At 41.9% G+C, this 22265-nt stretch overlaps 1 protein-coding gene across 1 annotated transcript in view; it reads left to right on the top strand.

The window, feature by feature from the left end:
• The window catches only part of nmi (N-myc (and STAT) interactor), a 45528-nt gene extending 24256 nt beyond the window's left edge, over window positions 1-21272 (top strand). The window contains exons 7-9 of the mRNA XM_047371645.1: window positions 6870-7056; window positions 15072-15175; window positions 20347-21272. Coding sequence (XP_047227601.1) covers window positions 6870-7056; window positions 15072-15175; window positions 20347-20550 — 495 coding nt within the window. The 3' untranslated portion in view covers window positions 20551-21272. The remainder of the gene's footprint in view (window positions 1-6869; window positions 7057-15071; window positions 15176-20346) is intronic.
• Window positions 21273-22265: the final 993 nt, after the last annotated feature.

Consider the following 22265-nt stretch of genomic DNA (forward strand, 5'->3'; position numbering starts at 1 on the left):
CATATTGTTGAACTCATTGACTAGTGTAAGACCAGTGATTTGTTTGTCAATGAAAGCAAGACTAAAGAACTAGTTGTGGTTAAACATAATATCTGTCAGCAGTTACCACTGGTTTTCATCAATGATCATCCTGTTGAACTAGTTTAGGAATTTAAATATCTCGGAACCTTTATTGATAGCACTTCATGCTTTTCAGCCAATTGTGGATTACATTTGTTTTTACTCATTTATTCAGTGTGAATGTTTCTTTTGTACCTTGTTTTTATGTTTTCTTTTAACCTCCATGTGAAGCCAAAAACACATTTTCACATATGTGGACAATAAAGATTAACTTAACTTTGCTCCTGGAACACAGATATATAAGGTAAGTTCATAAACAAAATAAAATGCACAAACTGACTGTTCCAAACAAAAAAAATTTGAACAACCACAGGGCAGATGGTCAGCAATGACATTCTTTTGTCCTGAAAATGAAAAGGCTGGAGAGATAACTACCATGTCATTTTGCTGACATTGTTGTTTTTCAAATTGTGGATCCATTGCAAAGCATGATGATCAGTCTCAAGAACAAACTCTTTATTAAATTTAATAGCCAGTTCAATTCAATTCAGTTGAATTTTATTTTATTTTATTCAGTTCAAGGCTGCACGGTGATGCAGTTGGTAGCACTGTTACCTTGCAGCAACAAGGTCCTGGGTTCGATTCCTGGCCGGGGGTCTTTCTGCATGGAGTCTGCATGTTCTCCCCGTGCATGCGTGGGTTCTCACCAGGTACTCCGGCTTCCTCCCACAGTCCAAAGACATGTCTGTTAGGTTAATTGGTCACTCTAAATTGCCCTTAGGTGTATGAATGAGTGTGTGTGTGCATGGTTGTTTGTGTGTTGCTCTGCGATGGACTGGCGACCTGTCCAGGGTGTACCCTGCCTCTCGCCCATTGACTGCTGGAGATAGGCACCAGCTCCCCGCGACCCACTATGGAATAAGTGGTAGAAAATGACTGACTGACTTTATTCAGTTCAGTTCAAAAATAGTTTATTAATCATTTGCTGACATTAAATGTTGTTGTAGCTCATATTATGAAGGTTTCTTCAAAGATTTGTTTTAGATGCTGATGGCTGTGGGCAGGAAGGATCTCCTGTAGCGGTCTTTCTTTCAGCAGATCTGAAGAAGCGTCTGAGTGACGACACCCTGTTGTTGTACAGTAACAGTCTCATGAAGAGGATGCTCAGGGTTCCCCGTAATATTCTTCATTTTATAAAGAAGATTACGATGCACATTGATCTCCAGAGGTTCCAGGAGAGTCCGCAGAAAAGAACCAGCCTTCTTTATTAGCTTGTTGAGCTTTTTTAAGTGCCTGGCTCTGATGCTGCTACCCCAACAGATGATGGCAGATGTGGCATTCTCCACAACAGACTTATAGAAGATATGCAGCATCTTGCTGCAAACACCGAAGGTCCTAAGCTCCCTCATGAAGTACAGAAAAAAAAAACCTCTAAATGTGAGGAAGGCCCTGCATTTCAGGCATCTCCAAGTGTGGCACACTACACTGACCTGGCAAGAGTGATACTAAACAGGATGGCCTATATACATTTTTCCACTATCAATTCGCCCTTTCGATCATGGTAAAAATGGTAAAGGGCCTGAACTTGTATAGCACTTTATCAAGTCCCTAGAGACCCCAAAGTGCTTTACACTACAATCAGTCATTCACCCATTCATACACACATTCACACTCTGACACTGGTGAGCTACAATGTAGCCAAAGCTGCCCTGGGGCGCACTGACAGAAGTGAGCTACCATACACAGGCGCCACCGAGCCCTCTGACCACCATCAGCAGGCAAGTCGGGTGAAGTGTCTTGCCCAAGCACACAACGACTGAGACGGACAGAGCGGGGGTTCAAACAGGGAACCCACCGATTACAGGACGAACTCCTATCTGAACCACATCTGCTCAGAAAAGGAACTTGTTTCTTGTGTGATCGACAATTAACAGAGGTAAAATTCATGAGTAAGATTTAAACAGTGTACTTCCAAATAACCCAGTTAAAGGAACTAAAGAACATAAAAAATACATTCCTTCATTCAATCCAACCAGTGAATCAATGGGTGCCATAGGTACTCTGTACAATAAAATGATTACATTATTGATTACTAATAAAATTAACATTCTAGTATATATTGATTAAATGTCAGTCAATCATTTTCTATACCGCTTAGTGGATCACGGGGAAGCTGGTGCCTATCTCCAGCAGTCTATGGGCAGAAGGTGGGGTACACCCTGGACAGGTCGCCAGTCCATCGCAGGGCAACACAGACACACACAGGACAAACAACCATGCACTCACTTATTCACACCTAAGGGCAATGTAGCGAGACCAATTAACCTAACAGTCATGTTTTTGGACTGTGGGAGGAAGCCGGAGTACCCACGCATGCATGGGTAGAACATGCAAACTCCATGCAGAGTCCACCTGGAACAATACTCTACCAATCCGGTCTCACTTAGCTCTTTGATATGTGGCCCTTTACCACTGAGCAGATGTTATTGGACAAACAATGTAGTGGTCCAAGGCTCTTTGAAAATATGGTTTGAATTTAGGACTCATTTTATATGCAGGCAGGCACTAACTGCATCTCCCATACAGTCAAATATTCATTTCGCCCCATCTTTGATAGAACCCTCCTTCCAACAGTGGCATAGAAGAGGCATACAATGTGTAAGACCTTTTCAAAAGAGGCCATTTCATTTCTTTTGAGCAACTAAAAATATACTTTGGTGTCCCCCAAACAGACTTTTTTGGGTATCTTCAAGTGTGTAGTTATGTAAAGACCAATTTTTCTTTAACATTGGCCCAAAAAACATGGCTGGATGAATGTTTGGACATGAACCCAATAGGTAAAAGTTTGGTGAAAAACCTATGGGGAGAAGAACTAGGGGAATCCTTTACAGATGAAGTATGGCAGGCTGCAGTTGCAAGAATTCACTCCTAATCAATCTGCATCAGACATGGCCTGCTGCAGTTTAAGTTGCTGCACAGACTGCACTTTTCTCCCCATTTATAGAAACTGAACTCCTAATTGACAAAAATGACCATTAAATGACAGATTTACCAGGCTTCATTTTTGAAAAATCCTGAATATCTTCAGGAAATATTAGAAATGTTTAAAGAAGTTAATTTACCATTGACATTCTTAAAATATATTTCCTCTGGTTACATGGGGAAAACAGTCAGTCACTGAGGAATGCTTTTATTCTGAAACCAGCTCCATGAATACCTTAATAATTTGTAAGGGATTATGATTATTGATTATAAACATTTAGCCAAATTATAATAAAAAATCATTATTTAGAAGAAATACATTCTAACTGATAGGTATTATTTAATCAACTCAGAGGTAAGGAAAGACACAGAGTCAGTTTTACTTGCAAGGGTAGCTGTGCACTACAGACTACGAAGTATTAGCCCCCTCTCTCTTCATTTATACATGCTTGGTCACACACAGTTCAAACATCATTCAGAGTGGGGGTGTGTGTGTGTGTGTGTGTGTGGGGTCAGAAAGGTTAGGGTTCATGTGTCTTGATTTTAGAGAAAGGAGTGAGGATTGGTGCCAGTCCCTAGATGTTGTTGATAATAGCATAACTCACCCTTCTCTCTTATCTCTTTGTCTATGACATGTGGGGGAAGAAAGCACTTAGAGCAGACACAAGTGATAAACAATATAAAAAGTCATAAAAACCCTAACACTAACCAAAAATGTTTTACGAATAAAAATCAGAGATACACTTTGGTGGTGTGATATTTGGGTGAAATGCTGGTTTACCTGATGGTAAACCAGCAGTTTATTGGCAAATGAGAATAACACAACAATTTGGATTTACCTAAAAAGTTGAACAGAAACAGGGTTAACGAGTTTCCACATAGGCAGCGCCTTCGGTAGCGGCTTAGCTCTTTATCAGCATACAGTCATAAAACCCCCCAAGGCGGAAAATACGTAAAACACAAAGGGTAACAATATGATAGAACAAACAATGGGGTGGCCAGGCCACAAGGTCCAGGCTGCAGACTGCAGTCTGCTTCGAATAAGAAAACGTCTAAAAACTCCTGGCTGATTGGCAAGCACGCTTAACAGTTCAGCATAGACACTTCAATCAATATTGCATCCAACCAGTTAATACCTTGGATTAATTAGTGGTGATCCTAATTCACCTTAACTATGCTTCACCCTGCTCAGACCTCTAAATACACCTATTTGATTTAGTATAAAAAGAAGGAAATTACTTGCGTCGATTTATTCTTTTTACCGGCTTGAGGATGGGTCATGGGTCTGAAGGAAAACAGGGGGAGACCTGTAGTTGTCATGCATGCGTAATCAACTCAAAAATGTCAACTTCTCTTCCGTCCAAAATGGGAAAAATGAGAAACCGTTGCAGCGGAAAAGTAAAAAACGCCCAAGAGCTTCTATTTCTCCAGAAATATGCCTTCGAACGTAGTGTCGTGACACTACGGCTGGAAATGGCGGTTAAAAGTTTGTTTCCTCTGGTTTTAATAGACTCTGGTGACATCAGAGCTGCAAGGCCTGTTGAGCTGCGACGTCCATTGCTGCGACAAATGCTGATTTGCGTAGTACAGTCGTTTACCTGACCAAAATGGCGGGTGACCTAACAAATTATTACTAAAGCAAGCTGCAGTATTGTCTCAGTTATTCAACGGGATGGAGTAAACTATCCCTACAAACAGCACTATCTACTACCAAATCTGCAACACGTCTAGCTTTTTTAGCAACAACATGACAGTAGTTAGCCACATCTAGCAGCTCCTCTTCAGAACCAGTCACAATTTGCTCTTCGTGGGATTTCCTCAGATGACACATCACCCCACCAACACTCGATAGTGGCCGCTTTTTATAGAAGACTCACACGGGGAGACATTTTCTGGTCGATACAGGTTCCCAGAAGAGGTTCATTCCCCCAGCTGATTCCGATAGGCTGGCTGAAGGCTGCAGTCCGCTGCTGACTAAGGCTAATGGCTCTCCCATCAAGACATTTGGTGAAAGATTGATGACTGTCTGTTTTTATGACCGGGACTTAGAGTGGAACTTTGTAGTTGCTGTGAGCTCAGTACCTATCATAGGTGCTTATTTTGTCTGTGCTAATGGGCTGCTTGTTGATGTTGCTAACAGATGTTTGATGGAGACAGTATCATTTTCTTGACAGCCTTGTATGATGCAAGGAGGTGGGCCGTTAGTACATGCTGAAGTTTTAGCTTCTGGGGATGTTTTTCTGGTGTCCATATTTATTTTGTATGCTGTGGGAAAATGAGCATAAATAGTATTTTTGACAGAGAGTTGCTTGCTCTCTACATAGCAACACGCCATTTTCATTTTTTTCTTGAGGGCCGCCAATTTACTGCGCATGTCGACCACAAGCTCAAGTTTCTGACCCCTGGTCTGCATGCCAGCAACTTCTCCTGGCCGCTGTTTCTGAGTTTACAACAGACATGTTGTAAACTGGCAAGTCCAACTTGGTGCCTGACTGTTACGCACGCTAGGTGCTTTGGCCTATGTTGGCTTTGATTATTCTGCTATGGCAGTAGACCAGCGTACTTATGCAGACATCCTAACACTCCAGTCAGCACCAGCAGGCCACAAGCTGAAGGAGAAGCAGGTGCAAGAAGGTGGTTCTCTCCTGATCTGTGACGTTTCCACGGGCCACCCTCGCCCTGTGGTTCTTGTTTTGTGGTGCCGCCGTATGCCAGTGAGCTAAAGTACACAGGCAAACTAAGACACCTCCCAAAGAGGTTTGATCATGTTATGTGTACCTCCTCCACAGGGTTTCACTCATCTCTTGACTATGATTGATCATACCACCTGGGGCCCAGAAGTGGTTCCCATTACATCTACAACATCTTTTTGTTTTTCACAAGTTTACAAATGCACCCCCGTTTAGTGATGGTATCAGTTGTAAACACAAATCTGTGTTGAAAAAAAACCGAAATATTTTGAATCCTTTACAGTAGCAGCTACAGTGGAGTGATCGATGGATTTACAAAGGTTCTGGTAGAATCTGGTAATTAGACTGTAAAACTAGTTTAAACCAGTTTACTTCCTGCTTGGCCCCAGATTGTTTTGGTTCCACCGAGAAAAAACGTGTAAAACATAGAGGATCCCCAAACGTTAAGTGCAGCAACAGAAAATATTTGTTGTTCATTTAATAGAATAAGTCAGATATGTCACAGTACATAGACATCAGATCATATCGTGAGAGCCTTTACACAGCAAACAATCCACCAAGTGCAACAGTGAAAACAGGAAGTGACCCAATAAGCCTTACACTTCCAATACTTTCCTTTCTTCCAGCCTTCAGGCACGGTTTATGATTTGTAAATAGTAAAATTATATTTTGGTATGACCCACTCCAACCATTGTGGTCCTTAATATTATTGTAGGTATTTTTAACTTTTCTATGCATTACCTCCTCGAAAACCTTCTCATTTCTCCTGGTCCCATGGCCAATCAGTGAACAGCAGTATGTTCATGTCACATGTAGTTCCTTCTCAGCCCCGGACGTACCTCCTCACAAGCAGGGACCAAAAAACGTTGGTACCGGTACCTATTTGCGAGCTGAGTGGAGTGGAGAAGGGCCAAATTGAGCCAGTGGAAATGCTGTCAAAGTATAAAAGAGAATAATATAGTTATATTCTTCAAATATAGAACAATTTTCTGTTATCTAATTTCTGTACTGAATTTAAAAACACAATTCTTTCAATGTACAAAGTGTGACCATAGTCTGAATATTGCCTCTGGAACTCAGACTTTGTAAAACTATTGTTCACAAGTATTAAGCAATCATTTTGTGTTGTCTACGTAGGTCCATGTGGATGTTTCCAGGAAAGAGCTCAAAGTATTCGATATCCCCCCTTCCATGCCAGAGGACAGGATAAAGGACCGTCTGGAAATGAGTTTTTCTAGACCAACCAGGGGAGGAGGAGAAGTAGCAAGTGTGGATTACAGTAGCAACACAGGAACAGGGTCCATCACATTTTTGAAACCTGGAGGTATGAATCTCTAGGTCACATATTGAAATGCCTGTAGTAAAATGATTTCATAACCTGTGTGTCATTTGTTCCCCATTTACCTATAATTATTCATTATTATTAATTAATTACCTATAATTATTAATTATAGGTAAATTACAATAATTATTCATGAAGTGTTGAATAATGCCAAGGACTCAAATCCAGGTAATGGGAAAGGCATCAGGCCTTCAGGGTACTCACCATCTCATCAGTTCCCTGGATGTTCACTGGTGTTGGTGTGGTGGGTCTGCACCTGCGGAAATCCAACACCAGCTGCTTGGTTTTCCCAGCTGCTTGGTTTTCCCCACATTTATCAGGAGGTGGTTCTGCTGGTACCAGTCCACAAAGTTCTGTGTTCTCTGTCTATACTCTGAGTCGTCCTCACCTGTGATAAGGCCGACTATGGCAGAGTCATTAGCAAACTTCTGAAGATGACAGCCAGGGGAATTGATAGTTGATGGAAAAGTCTGCAGTGTAGAGGGTGAACAGAAAAGGTGCCAGCACAGTTCCTTGCAGGGCCACTGTACTTCAGACCAGCGTGTCAGAGACATAGCCCAGTGTCCTCACATACTGCGAGTGAGGTAGTACAGAATTCACTGAGATAGATGGTGGTCCACTCATGACAGTTCCAGCTTGTACCTTAGAAGTCCAGACTGAATGATTATAAAAGCACTGCAGAAATCAAAAAACATGATCCTCACAGTGCTTTCAGGCTTCTCTCAGTGGGTCAGAGCTTGGTCTAGAAGGTAGATAAAGGTAGGTAAATGCTAGGCTGATAGACGAACTACAGCAGATCCAACTCACCGGGGGGTGAAGATGGCTGAGGACCAACCTTTCGAGGGTTTTTATCAGATGTGAGGTCAGTGCTGCCGATGTGTCGCCACTGAGGTCCTTCTGTTGTATGGTCTTAGGCACTGGTAATACACAGGAGATCTTCTACAGCCATGGTGCTTTGTGAGGGGGGATTGTCTGATCAAACCAGTTAGAGAACTGGTACAGATGATTCACCCACCCTATATCTCCTACAGCCTGGGAGTTTGGTTTCTGACTTGAACATTTTTTTCAGGCTCTTCCAAACCTTACTGATATTCTGCTGTAGCAGGCACTCCATCTTCATCCTCTAGGTTTTTTTTTATCATCCCTGATCTTTCTTCTCAGTTCCTTCTGCACAGCTCTTAGCTTCTCCTTGTTTCCTGATCTAAAGGTTCTCTTCTTCTCCTTGAGAGCCTGTATTTCGGGGTTGATCCAGGCCTTCTTATAGGAGAAACACTGTGCCTTCATAAGGGGAACAGTGTTGTCCTCACATAAGTTAATGTGATGCTGTCTGTGATTCCTCATGAGGAGCACAGAACTCTTCCCAGAACAAAATTATTAGCTTCAATGTATTGTATATTCACATCAACTGAGCAGCTAGTCTGCTAGCACCTAGCAAACAACATAAAATAACATTATTCAGCTTATTTCCTCCTAATGTTTCTGCCCAAACACTACCTCTTACGTGAACCATTTCTGGAGAATGAGTTCCGAAGGGCGCTGGTTTTGAGTAGCGAAGCTGTCCCAATCATCCACGTGTGGGCATTATGTCTTAAATCAGAAAAATGTGTTGCCTATTTTACACCAACCCTAAAACTAGGTCAAACACTGTCCATTTCTTTTTCTGAAATATCTTGCAAAAGGAGGCTTTAATGTTCACAATATTCTTTTGAAGCAGGCTCTGGTTGCCGCACACATGCCCTGCAGCTAGTGATGAAGTCTCTTGAAGCACTGAGGCTTTCCATTCTATTACTTTACTCAAGAGCCGAGGCATCAACATTATTTGCTCTACTGCGCCATCAAGTCGGCAATAAAAGTGAAATAGGCAGAATGATTATAATGATGTGAATTTCTTGTGTATAGCTTTAAATCGACTAAATAAATGAATGGTGTTTTGATGCCAATAAATTCAGAATATGGTGTCTGTATGATCTTAATCTGTCTTTATGATACAATGGCTGAATCAAAAGGAAAAGTGGAAACAAATGTGGGAGAGGGTTGTGATGTGAATTTCCTTTGTTACATACATACAATGCTTATAATAACGGTCATGTTTAACCAGGTGAAGCCTCCTTGAGATTTAAAGCTTTTTCCAAGATAGATTTATAGAAATTTGTTCCCTAAATGCGAATCGAACCCAGATAACATAGGTACAAGAGCCAGCTCTTAACCAATAGACTGCCAAGAACTGCAAAATGATCCTGGTGAGCCCATCAACAATTTTGTACCTATATAAGCATATTTATTTGCACATTGGTCTACATGGTTTATCATGGATTATTTTGTTCAATAAAATTCCTCCAGTTGGAGACAAAAGGATACAATTTAGTTTGATTTTCTTTTCATCATATTGATTTTATGCTGTACGAAATGGCACATTTTGATAATACACAGGACAAATGTCATGAGCAAAGGCTATGTCATATGCAGGCGGAGTCCTGCAAATATAAATCAGCTTTTTTATTTGACCATATTCCATTTTATGAGGTGAAAAACACATTTGGCACAATTTTGGCACATTTGGTTAAATTGTACCAAAATGCCAGCTCTGCCTGGCACACTGCCCACTAAAACGTTTGTGGAACAAATACAGGAGTTGGACAATGAAACTGAAACACCTGGTTTTAGACCACAATAATTTATTAATATGGTTTTGCGGCCAATACAGCATCAATTCGTCTTGGGAATGACATATACAAGTCCTGCACAGTGGTTAGAGGGATTTTAAGCCATTCTTCTTGTAGGATAGTGGCCAGGTCACTACGTGATACTGGTGGAGGAAAACGTTTCCTGAATCGCTCCTCCAAAACACCCCAAAGAGGCTTAATAATATTTAGATCTGGTGACTGTGCAGGCCATGGGAGATGTTCAACTTCACTTTCATGTTCATCAAACCAATCTTTCACCAGTCTTGCTGTGTGTATTGGTGCATTGTCATCCTGATACACGGCACCGCCTTCAGGATACAATGTTTGAATCATTGGATGCACATGGTCCTCAAGAATGGTTCGGTAGTCCTTGGCAGTGACGCGCCCATCTAGCACAAGTATTGGGCCAAGGGAATGCCATGATATGGCAGCCCAAACCATCACTGATCCACCCCCATGCTTCACTCTGGGCATGCAACAGTCTGGGTGGTACGCTTCTTTGGGGCTTCTCCACACCGTAACTCTCCCGTATGTGGGGAAAATAGTAAAGGTGGACTCATCAGAGAACAATACATGTTTCACATTGTCCACAGCCCAAGATTTGCGCTCCTTGCACCATTGAAACCGACGTTTGGCTTTGGCATGATTGACCAAAGGTTCGGCTATAGCAGTCCGGCCGTGTATATTGACCCTGTGTATCTCCCGACGGACAGTTCTGGTGGAAACAGGAGAGTTGAGGTGCACATTTAATTCTGCCGTGATTTGGGCAGCCGTGGTTTTATGTTTTTTGGATACAATCCAGGTTAGCACCAGAAAATCCCTTTCAGACAGCTTCCTCTTGCGTCCACAGTTAATCCTGTTGGATGTGGTTCGTCTTTCTTGGTGGTATGCTGACATTACCCTGGATACCGTGGCTCTTGATACATCACAAAGACTTGCTGTCTTGGTCACAGATGCGCCTGCAAGACGTGCACCAACAATTGGTCCTCTTTTGAACTCTGGTATGTCACCCATAATGTTGTGTGCATTTCAATATTTAGAGCAAAACTGTGCTCTTACCCTGCTAATTGAACCTTCACACTCTGCTCTTACTGGTGCAATGTGCAATCAATGAAGACTGGCTACCAGGCTGGTCCAATTTAGCCATGAAACCTCCCACACTAAAATGACAGGTGTTTCAGTTTTATTGTCCAACCCGTGTATGCTTCAACTGATTCAGAATCAGAAAAGCTTTATTGCCAAGTACGTTTTTGGACATACAAGGAATTTGTTTTGGCGTAGTCGGTGCAATACAATACAAATTAAACAGTATAAACATATCTACAATATAATAGAAATATATGTGCACAGTTTTAAGTGAGTGAGAGTAAGTATAGAGCAGTATAAGATGCAAGAGCAATACAACAGTGCAGGTGATCATTGTGCAAGTATGGCAGGAGTCCAAGCTGAGCGTTAATGTAACGCATAGAGTTACAGGTTACAGGTGTCCTGTCAGCAAAAAAGGGGGGGTGTGGGGGAAAGGGAGAATGTCAGGGTGGTTTCCGGGCTTTGTTAACCAGGCTGGTGGCAGATGGGAAAAAACTGTTCTTGTGGCGTGAGGTTTTGGTCCGGATGGACCGCAGCCTCCTGCCAGAGGGGAGAGTCTCAAAGAGTCTGTGACCGGGGTGGGAGGGATCAGCCAGAATCTTCCCTGCCCGCTTCAGGGTCCTGGAGGTGTACAGTTCCTGGAGCGACAGTAGACTGCAGCCAATCACCTTCTCAGCAGACCGAATGACACGCTGCAGCCTGCCCTTATCCTTGGCTGTAGCAACGGCGTACCAGATGGTGATGGAGGAGGTGAGGATGGACTCAATGATGGCTGTGTAGAAGTGCACCATCATAGTCTTTGGCAGGTTGAATTTCTTCAGCTGCCGCAGGAAGAACATCCTCTGCTGGGCTTTCTTGATGAGGGAGCTGATGTTTGGCTCCCACTTGAGATCCTGGGAGATGATGGTTCCCAGGAAGCGGAAAGATTCCACAGTGTCAATTGTGGAGTCACAGAGGGTGATGGGGGCAGGTGGGGCTGGGTTCTGCCTGAAGTCCACAACCATCTCCACTGTCTTTAGAGCGTTGAGCTCAAGGTTGTTCTGGCTGCACCAGTCCAACAGATGGTCCACCTCCCATCTATACGCGGACTCGTCACCATCAGAGATGAGTCCGATCAGGGTGGTGTCCTCCGCAAACTTCGGAAGCTTGACAGACTGGTGACTGGAGGTGCAGCTGTTGGTGTACAGGGAGAAGAGCAGAGGAGAGAGAACACAGCCTTGGGGGGAACCACTGCTGATGGTCAGGGAGTCAGAGACGTGCTTCCCCAGCCTCACGCGCTGCTTCCTGTTGGACAGGAAGTCAGTTATCCACCTGCAGGTGGAGTCGGGCACACTCAGCTGGGAGAGCTTCTCCTGTAGCAGAACTGGGACGATGGTGTTGAAGGCAGAGCTGAAATCCACAAACAGGATCCTGGCGTAGGTTCCTGTGGAGTCCAGGTGCCGGAGGATGAAGTGAAGGGCTAGGTTGACTGCATCATCTACAGACCTGTTGGCTCTGTAGGCAAACTGCAGGGGGTCCAGGAGGGGGTCGGTGATGTCTTTTAGGTGTGAGAGCACAAGGCGCTCAAAGGACTTCATCACCACAGAGGTCAGGGCGACGGGTCTGAAGTCATTAAGCCCTGTGGTCCTTGGCTTCTTGGGAACAGGGACGATGGTGGAGGACTTGAAGCAGGCTGGCACATGACATGTCTCCAGTGAGGTGTTAAAAATGTCTGTGAAGACTGGAGACAGCTGATCAGCGCAGTGCTTCAGGCTGGCTGGTGAGACAGAATCCGGACCAGCAGCTTTCCGGGGGTTCTGTCTCCTGAAGAGTTTGCTGACGTCCCTCTCCTGGATGGAAAGAGCCGTCCTCGGCGTGGGTAGGGGGCTGGTGGGGGGGAACTTCAGGGTGGGGGTTGGAGGTGCCAAGGCCCCTCTTGAGGTTGGGGTGGTGAATTGTGGCTGCAGCTCTTGGGGGGTGCCGTGGGGGATGGTTGCAGGACTGTCCCTTTGTCTTTCAAAGCGGCAGTAGAACTCGTTCAGGTCGTTGGCGAGGCGTCGGTCGTTGATGGAGTGGGGGGCTTTCGGCTTGTAGTTGGTGATTTGCTTGAGCCCTTTCCAGACAGACGCAGAGGATTCCAGGTCTGGAGAACAGTGCTGCTGAATCACTGTCACGTCGTTGCACCAACCACTGATGAGGTAAAAACAGATTCCTCCACCTTTCGCCTTGCCGGAGAGTTCCGTGTCTCTGTCCGCTCTGTAGAGCTGGAATCCTGCCAGCTGCAGCGCAGAGTCCGGTATTAATCCACACAGCCACGTCTCCGTGAAGCACAAAACTGCCGATGAATAAAAGTCCCTGTTTTTCCCCAACAGCAGTTGTAGTTCCTCAATTTTGTTGGGAAGTGAGCGCACGTTAGAGAGAAATATTCCAGGTAACGGTGTTCGTAGTCCACGCTGGCGAAGTCGTACCAGCACCCCAGCCCGTTTCCCTCTCTTCCGGCGTTTCACCGCGTGAACAAAGGTGAGCGCACCTTTGACCAGAATGTCCAAAAATTCCAGAGCAGTAGGCAGAAAAGTTGGAAATAACTCCTCTGGTGTAGTAGCCCTGATGTTCATGAGTTCTTCTCTGGTGAGAGAGCTCCGGGTACCATCACAGAAGACCGTTTTAAAGCAAAAAACAAAACAAAACAATGCACACCAACACGCCGAGGCGACCATCTGCGGCGCCATCTTGATAAAGGATCAGTCCAAATCTGCAGCAGGTATTGTCAAGACGTTGATGAGTAAAACTTGAGGCTTCTCCTAAGATTTCAAAAGGATTTTCATAGAGTTTTGCAGTTTTTATTTAGTGAAAAGGTTTGCAGAGGCTCAAAAAATAAATATGTTCCTTTGTTTAATCAAAACTAAATCGGACATAGTAACATTTGCAATAGTGGTTCCACTGGAAAATGTTTAATTTATGTCCTACCTTTACATAGGTACCAAATGCATTTTGACTATCTAACTGTCGAGCTATACTTTAATATTATTTTAGCTATGTAATTTCAGGCGTAAATTGGTCCAAAACCCCGTTGCAGCTACTCTCAGTAGCTGTTGGGGGGGATCAGCTGTTTAGCCGGCCTGACCGAACTGTACAACAAAGGCATGTTATTGCTCCTTCAGTGTTCGCGGTGTGCCTGGGTAGCTTTCGTTACCTGGATGTCCAAACAGGAAGGTGTGCGATGCTGCGGTTCCATTTTCCTCTTTCAGGTAGGGGAAAACCGCTTCACTTCGAGATGTTTCTTGGGTGCTCCTGTAGCTTCTGCAGGTCTCCAGGACATTTTAGAACACTCCATTTATCCTTCTGCTAACAAGCTTTGTGGAGATGCTGGTTTCATTTTCCAGCAAGACTTGGCACCTACCCACTGCTAAAGGTACCATAAGCTATTTCAATGACAATGGTGTTACTGTGTTTGATTGGCCAGGAAACTGGCATTACCTGAACCCAATAAAGGATGAGGCATTCTTAAGAGGAAAATGAGACACCAAACCCATCAATACAGATGACCTGAGCACCAATATCAAAGCAACCTGGGCTTCTGTCACACCTCAGCAGAACCACATGCTGATCACCTCCATGCCACGCTGCATTGATGCAGTAATTCATGCAAATGGAGCCCCAACCAAGTATTGAGTGCATAGTTATGTACTTATTTTTCAGAAACCTGACATTTGTTTAAAATTTTCTTTTTATTGTAACCCTAACCCTAATTAGAATAAACAAAGGCCTGAAAGAAATTTACTCTATCTGTAATAAAGGGTTAGGGTTATGAGTTTCCATTTCTGAAATGAGAAAAATGAAACTTTTCATGATATTTTCATTTTTTTGAGATGTACATGTATATGATTTTTCAACACTCTCTTCCTCTTGTCTGCTTTATTTAGGTGCATTTTTGTTTGAATTTTGGTGATTGATTTAAAAACTTGTTAGATTCTTGGAGATAATTACAATAACTAATAAATGTACAGGAGTTTTGCTTTTTTTATTCCAACACCCACATTTCTAGCCGTGTTAGATTGAGACCATACATATAAATGCTCCATAAAAGCTTCAATCTGATGGATGAAAAATATTTTCCTCATTAAAATACCTTCCAAATGTGTCTGAATGGAGCTATGGTATTGACAAAGTTGATTCAAGTTTTTGAGTTAATGATGCATCCATACTGAAATGTAGTCTTTGTGTGTGTGCTTGTGTTTGTATGTGTAGTTGCCTGGAGGTTGGCCATGAAAGGATGGTACAAAATAAATCTGGAATCTGAAGTTAACATTAGGGTTGGACCAGCATATGAGTTCAAGTTGAAAAAGTTTCAGGTAAGACACAATACACTCATCAAATTAAAGGTTCTGGTTAGTTTTATCCATTGCTCAATATCAATATTCTTGTCCTCAAAAGGTCTGTTCTTTGTGTGTAAAGGTGTGCATAAAAAAGATCCTACTTTCTATCATAAATAGTCTTAGTTATTTTGTGTATATGATGCCTGTCAGACAAATGTTTTCTGTTTCTATGTGTGACCTTCTTAGATCTGTATTCTCTGCTCATTGATATGTATATTTTTTTACACTCTTGGAATTAACTTTACTGTGCCCAGTAAAAATACCAGCAAATACAGTGACATTGTGACTGTGATATCACTATCCTCCCTTGGTTGTTCTAATTTTTCTCATAGATTTCCATCTAGACAGCAATATGCTCATATGGAACATCTACACATTAACTGCTGACTACGAACAGACACATGACTAGATGTTTTGCGAAAAATGGGTTTTGTTCTGTACATTTGCTCTACAACCTACACGTTTCTCCGTGATGTTAGAACACCCAGAATTCTAGCACAACAAAGACAGGAGACGAAGCAAATAGGAAAAAAACAAATATCAAGCAAAAAAACAATATCAACAGGAATTAAGTGGCAGCGAATATGTTATTAAAAAGAGGATCTGATTAAAGAGATGGACCAAAACTGGGAAAATACTGTAAAATACTGGTTAGTAGAATTACTGGATGAGTAGAATGTTTACTAATGGCTGCTCCACTGCATTTGTTGGAAAATGAGCAGTTGAGCTAATAACGTAACAGGACAAAAAAGCAGGAATACAAAACACAATAAATATTAACAGAACTCAATTAAAAACAACACAAAAATTCTAATATCACAGTACCCTTCCCCAGATGGGATTAAGTCTCAAGTCTCTTCTCACATGTCTCTTGTCAAGTCCCAAGTAAACACATGAAAGTCCCAAATCTAATCTAAATGTAAGACAGGCAAGGACCAAAGGAGACCGTGTCCTAAACTATTGATGTTGAGTCTTAAACAAGTCATTTGACCTAAAATTTCTTTAAATCACAGAATAGTAATTCAACAGGAACAGGTGACATGTTCCATTAGGTTGTGTTGCTTTGTGGTTTATCTGCATTTCAACTGCAAATAAACACAGGGCTGCACGGTGGAGCAGTTGGTAGTACTGTTGCCTTGCAGTAAGAAGGTCCTAGGTTTGATTCCCTGCCGGGGGTCTTTCTGGATGGAGTTCTCACCGGGTACTTCCTCCCACAGTCCAAAGACATGCCTGTAGGTTAATTGGTCACTCTAAATTGTCCTTAGGTGTATGAATGAGTGAGTGCATGGTTGTTTGTGTGTTGCCCTGTGATGGACTGGCGACCTGTCCAGGGTGTACCCTGCCTCTCGCCCATAGACTGCTGGAGATAGGCACCTGCTCCCCCCTGACCCACTATGGAATAAGCGGTAGAAAATGACTGACTGACTGACTGACTGACTGACTGCACACTAACTGAAATATTTCAGGTCTTTTATTGTCTTAATACGGATGATTTTGGCATACAGCTCATGAAAACCCAAAATTCCTATCTCACAAAATTAGCATATCATTAAAAGGGTCTCTAAACGAGCTATGAACCTCATCATCTGAATCAACGAGTTAACTCTAAACACCTGCAAAAGATTCCTGAGGACTTTAAAACTCCCAGCCTGGTTCATCACTCAAAACCCCAATCATGGGTAAGACTGCCGACCTGACTGCTGTCCAGAAGGCCACTATTGACACCCTCAAGCAAGAGGGTAAGACACAGAAAGAAATTTCTGAACGAATAGGCTGTTCCCAGAGTGCTGTATCAAGGCACCTCAGTGGGAAGTCTGTGGGAAGGAAAAAGTGTGGCAGAAAACGGTGCACAACGAGAAGAGGTGACCGGACCCTGAGGAAGATTGTGGAGAAGGGCCAATTCCAGACCTTGGGGGACCTGCGGAAGCAGTGGACTGAGTCTGGAGTAGAAACATCCAGAGCCACCGTGCACAGGGGTGTGCAGGAAATGGGCTACAGGTACCGCATTCCCCAGGTCAAGCCACTTTTGAACCAGAAACAGCGGCAGAAGCGCCTGACCTGGGCTACAGAGAAGCAGCACTGGACTGTTGCTCAGTGGTCCAAAGTACTTTTTTCGGATGAAAGCAAATTCTGCATGTCATTCGGAAATCAAGGTGCCAGAGTCTGGAGGAAGACTGGGGAGAAGGAAATGCCAAAATGCCAGAAGTCCAGTGTCAAGTACCCACAGTCAGTGATGGTCTGGGGTGCCGTGTCAGCTACTGGTGTTGGTCCACTGTGTTTTATCAAGGGCAGGGTCAATGCAGCTAGCTATCAGGAGATTTTGGAGCACTTCATGCTTCCATCTGCTGAAAAGCTTTATGGAGATGAAGATTTCATTTTTCAGCACGACCTGGCACCTGCTCACAGTGCCAAAACCACTGGTAAATGGTTTACTGACCATGGTATCACTGTGCTCAATTGGCCTGCCAACTCTCCTGACCTGAACCCCATAGAGAATCTGTGGGATATTGTGAAGAGAACGTTGAGAGACTCAAGACCCAACACTCTGGATGAGCTAAAGGCCGCTATCGAAGCATCCTGGGCCTCCATAAGACCTCAGCAGTGCCACAGGCTGATTGCCTCCATGCCACGCCGCATTGAAGCAGTCATTTCTGCAAAAGGATTCCCGACCAAGTATTGAGTGCATAACTGTACATGATTATTTGAAGGTTGACGTTTTTTGTATTAAAAACACTTTTCTTTTATTGGTCGGATGAAATATGCTAATTTTGTGAGATAGGAATTTTGGGTTTTCATGAGCTGTATGCCAAAATCATCCGTATTAAGACAATAAAAGACCTGAAATATTTCAGTTAGTGTGCAATGAATCTAAAATATATGAATGTTAAATTTTCATCATGACATTATGGAAAATAATGAACTTTATCACAATATGCTAATATTTTGAGAAGGACCTGTATAGTAGTCCAGTAACAACAATCTATTCTGCGCTTTACAGTGTTTTCATCGCAAGACGAGTGCATACCTGGGAAGGAGGAGGAAATAGGAAAGGATGGCACTGTGTGGACAGTGGTAGGGGAGGAAGAAAGTAGAGGGAGGCATCAGAGCCAGAACGCGTAGACAGAGCGCCAGATCCAAGATGCCCAGACCGCGTTCCTCTGCTTGGAGGACGCCGAAATGCTCATCCACGTTAAGGGCTGCGCCGTGGCTGAGGCCCGCAGAGTTTAGGAGGATTTTCCTCCTCAGACATGAGTGTGAATGAGCTGAAGGCATTTTTAGCACTAGTTTATGTCCGCGAAGTGAAAGGAGGGCGTAACATGGAGCTGTCCAGCTTTTGGTTAGATTAGTAAAGCTTTTTTTTTAAATGTACCCACTACTGTGTATTATTTTTCAGTAATATTTATAAATAATAATAAAACATAATAGGTTTTGATCAAATACTATTATTAATTCTTGTCAAAACCATAATTTTATAGCGTGCAAGGAAACCTTTAGCATTCTGACCAATGTAATACGATGACGTCATTACCGCCCTCGCATCCAGAATGCTCAATCCAGCTCTCCATCCAACGGGTCCGGACTTCCCTAAACCTGATAGGTTTTACTAAGCAGGTTTACTGAAAGTTCTGTTTAAGCTGGTGTCGGGAAATGACACACCTAACCTCTAACAGACTACATCCAGAAGTCTAGCCCTTCTTCAACTGGTGGCCTGGACAACTGAGTAGCCCACAGCAGTCATCCACTCCTAAACCGTCACTTCTGTTAACGACTCCTCATTCCCTAATATTACAACTGGCTCTTGGTATATGGGCTAGGTTAGTTTTAGTGACTCGGCACGAGCCCCAAGGGCATTTTTTTAACAAGTTTTGCCAAAGGCAACCAATAAAAACCTCCCTTCTTCGGGTAACAACGAACAATTTCTTGAATGTGAGGTTTAAAAACGCATAATTCCACAGTGATCGCTAACATCATTGCAGAATACTCCTGTGGCAAAATATTTATGCAGAGAATTTGTAAGGACAACACAACCGTGAGTCAGTGGGTTGGTTTAACAGAATTTCTTCAGACTATTTACTGATGTTGTGACTATGAATTTGAATATATTATTTAATATTAATATTTTTATATTTTATCAAATAATATTTCGGTCTGTTAAGGGTTGTCTGGTGAATACCAGCCCAATAAGGGGGTGGCATTAGGACAAAATCAAAAGGGATGAGCCAAGCTCTGACATTATTGAACAGCATAAACTCTGCACACACATGGAATGAATTCACACAATTTCTTGAAATACAAGAATTTATTAACAAAAATAAGTCAACTCAAAGTCAAACATATTTCAATCAACAAACTCTTTACTTTGCTAAAACAACACAACTAAACTACCAAGCAGAATTAAAGAATAATCAAGACTAATGGACTATGTACAATATAAACAAGTTGATTAAAGATGATTGATAATTATGACCAAAAGAGTGATGCAACATTACCATGCAATGTTTATGTTTGAGAACCAAGGATTATCTAGAAGAATCTGGAAATGAAGTTAAGTTAGTTTTGGAACCAACTTAGGAAATAATTAGCAAACGTTTAGACAACCCTTCACAATGCAAGATCAGATAAAATATTATTTTAATAAAATAATGTTTTAAAGAATGATCTGCTGAATAAAACCAACCTTCTGGATGACTAATTCTCAACGGTGTCTAATTAGCTGCCTTTATTTATTGAAATAATATTTAAAGAAATATTATTAAGGAAAAGGTCAAATATTTAAGAAAATATCTTGGAAAAAAGCCAAATCTTTCCAGAGAAATGGGGCATAATGGTGTTTACTTAGTTATCAAATTTAGTAAAATAACATTAGACTGACTGACTGACATTAGGGAAATATTATATACTGGATTGAAACTAACAACCTTTCTGGGTAAATATTCTTTAGCAGCAAGAACGTGTCCTTACCTGTTAGCAGTTCAAGCTAACAAAAGAAGCTTATAGCTTCGCACCAGAATCAAACACACACCTTTTACCGTCAATAAAAGGGTTAAATGCATAAGGGCGGACGGTGCGTTATGATCAATCTTCTGTGTTTAAAATTACCCTTTAAATAAAGTTTGTCTTTATGCTTATTTCTGTCATTATTTCAGACATCTTGTGGCTCATCAATGCGAACCATTCTTCTGGAAGGCATTGATGATGTGGAGGATGAGGAGGACATGCAGGACCACCTTGAAATTCATTTTCAGAAGCCCAACAACAGTGGTGGGGAAATTGAGAGCATAAAGTACATTTCTAAGGGAAAAGCTCTACAGGCATTTTTCAGTGAGGACACAGTGGACACAACCAACTAAAGTTAACTAGAAGTCACCGTATATAGCAAGCGTGTTTGCAGGAAGAAAGTAGGAGCTTGACTTGATGCCTTTTTCAGTGTCTGGCACAGAAAATCATTTTTGTTCTCAGACTGGGAATGATTCTTTGGTTGTGGTGATGTTTCATTTATTTGTATGGGAGGGTGAGTTTATGTTTGCTTGTTTTACTTACATTAAATTACTATCATATTGACTCAGTCTGTAGATATGAACATAGTCTCCACTTAGAAGCTAATCTTGCATCATGATTGTATATCACAAATTGACCTTATTGTAAATCATTTCATGAGCTGGACATATTGATAGATTGTTTTTGGAGGGTCAAAAAACACCTCAGCAGTTCTTAAATCACTGTAATAAAAAATAAAAACCAGATCATGTAAGATGCAGATGCTGTGCTACATTAAGTCTTTACTGGGGAGTGTATTCTCTGAACTGTTGAATCTAAGTGCTGTATCACTACAGGTTATTTTAAAACACAATTACAAAATTACAATATTTGTAATTTTATATATTTTAGATGATCTGGGTCTGCCATAGATGATCAACTTTAAAATCATGTTATTCCATCTGTGACATATTTTGCATACTGCATAAAGGATTTTTCAGGAATTTTCTGGGCCATCACTAAGGTTTAAGCTTGTGCTTGTGGCAATCTCTTGTCCTGTGTTAATGATGCTTAATAAAATATAGAGATCATATCAGTCCAAAAGGTTTTGTGTTTTTTTGTTGTTTTGACTGCAGTTAACTCGTTAAAACATTTCCTTCAGATGATAAGTCCCATTTGCCAGAAAGTACCTAAGTAGTGTATAATGGGAAAGTAAAAGTATGTTTATTTTTGCTGAATCTCTCTCTTTTCTTTCTTTTTTTTTTTTTTTGTCTCTTTTTGGGCTTTACTCTCACTGTGATGAACTTCTCCAAATACATAAGAATTCCTTATAATCCAGTAGCACATTTCTCCAAACCATCTGTTAGTTGACTCTCCTTTGCGGAGCATCCAAGCTACAAGAGGACAAATATTAAAATTACTTCGAACAAGTGTTTGCATTCACAATGTTTTGGGACATTCAAGTGATAAAGGTTGTTGTTAAAATTACAGTCTACAGCTGGAAAGAATGTCATGCAGAGATTTTACTTCACAGTTATTATTTAAATATCTGAACTAATAAAAACATTGCAACCTTCCATTCATAGGGAAAAACAGACATCCCTCTACATTCCAACACTCCTCAGCTCATTCTGTCAGACTCTAAGGTGGTTCTAGTTTAGAATGAATTTATAGTCCCTCTTTTTTTTAGAATATTAACCAGCCTGTAGAGATCCCTGTTTTCAGTGATAATACAGAAAATCTGACTAAAAATAGCTGTAACTCCTCTCCTAAAAACTGGTAATATCAGGGAGTATCGGAGTGTTTAGAAAACTGACTGAAAGAACTGCATTTAGTTATTCTAAAAATCAGAATCTGTGGATGAACTCCAACCTAGTTTTTAATAATTTGTTTTTGGATTTAAAATAAACAGAGGTCAGCTCTAATGAAAGGACATGGTTGTGTCTGGGTTGGAGGGTTGTGCCGTATTTCTAGATGATTTTGTGGTTTTTAGTAATACGTGGAAAGAACATCTGGCTCGTATTAGTGAATAGTAGTGTTTGACTGACTGACTGAAGCACACCTGACCATTAATTTGGCCAAGCTTGAG

The sequence above is a fragment of the Girardinichthys multiradiatus genome, chromosome 7, assembly GCF_021462225.1.
Source record: "Girardinichthys multiradiatus isolate DD_20200921_A chromosome 7, DD_fGirMul_XY1, whole genome shotgun sequence".
NCBI classification, from domain to species: Eukaryota; Metazoa; Chordata; class Actinopteri; order Cyprinodontiformes; family Goodeidae; genus Girardinichthys; species Girardinichthys multiradiatus.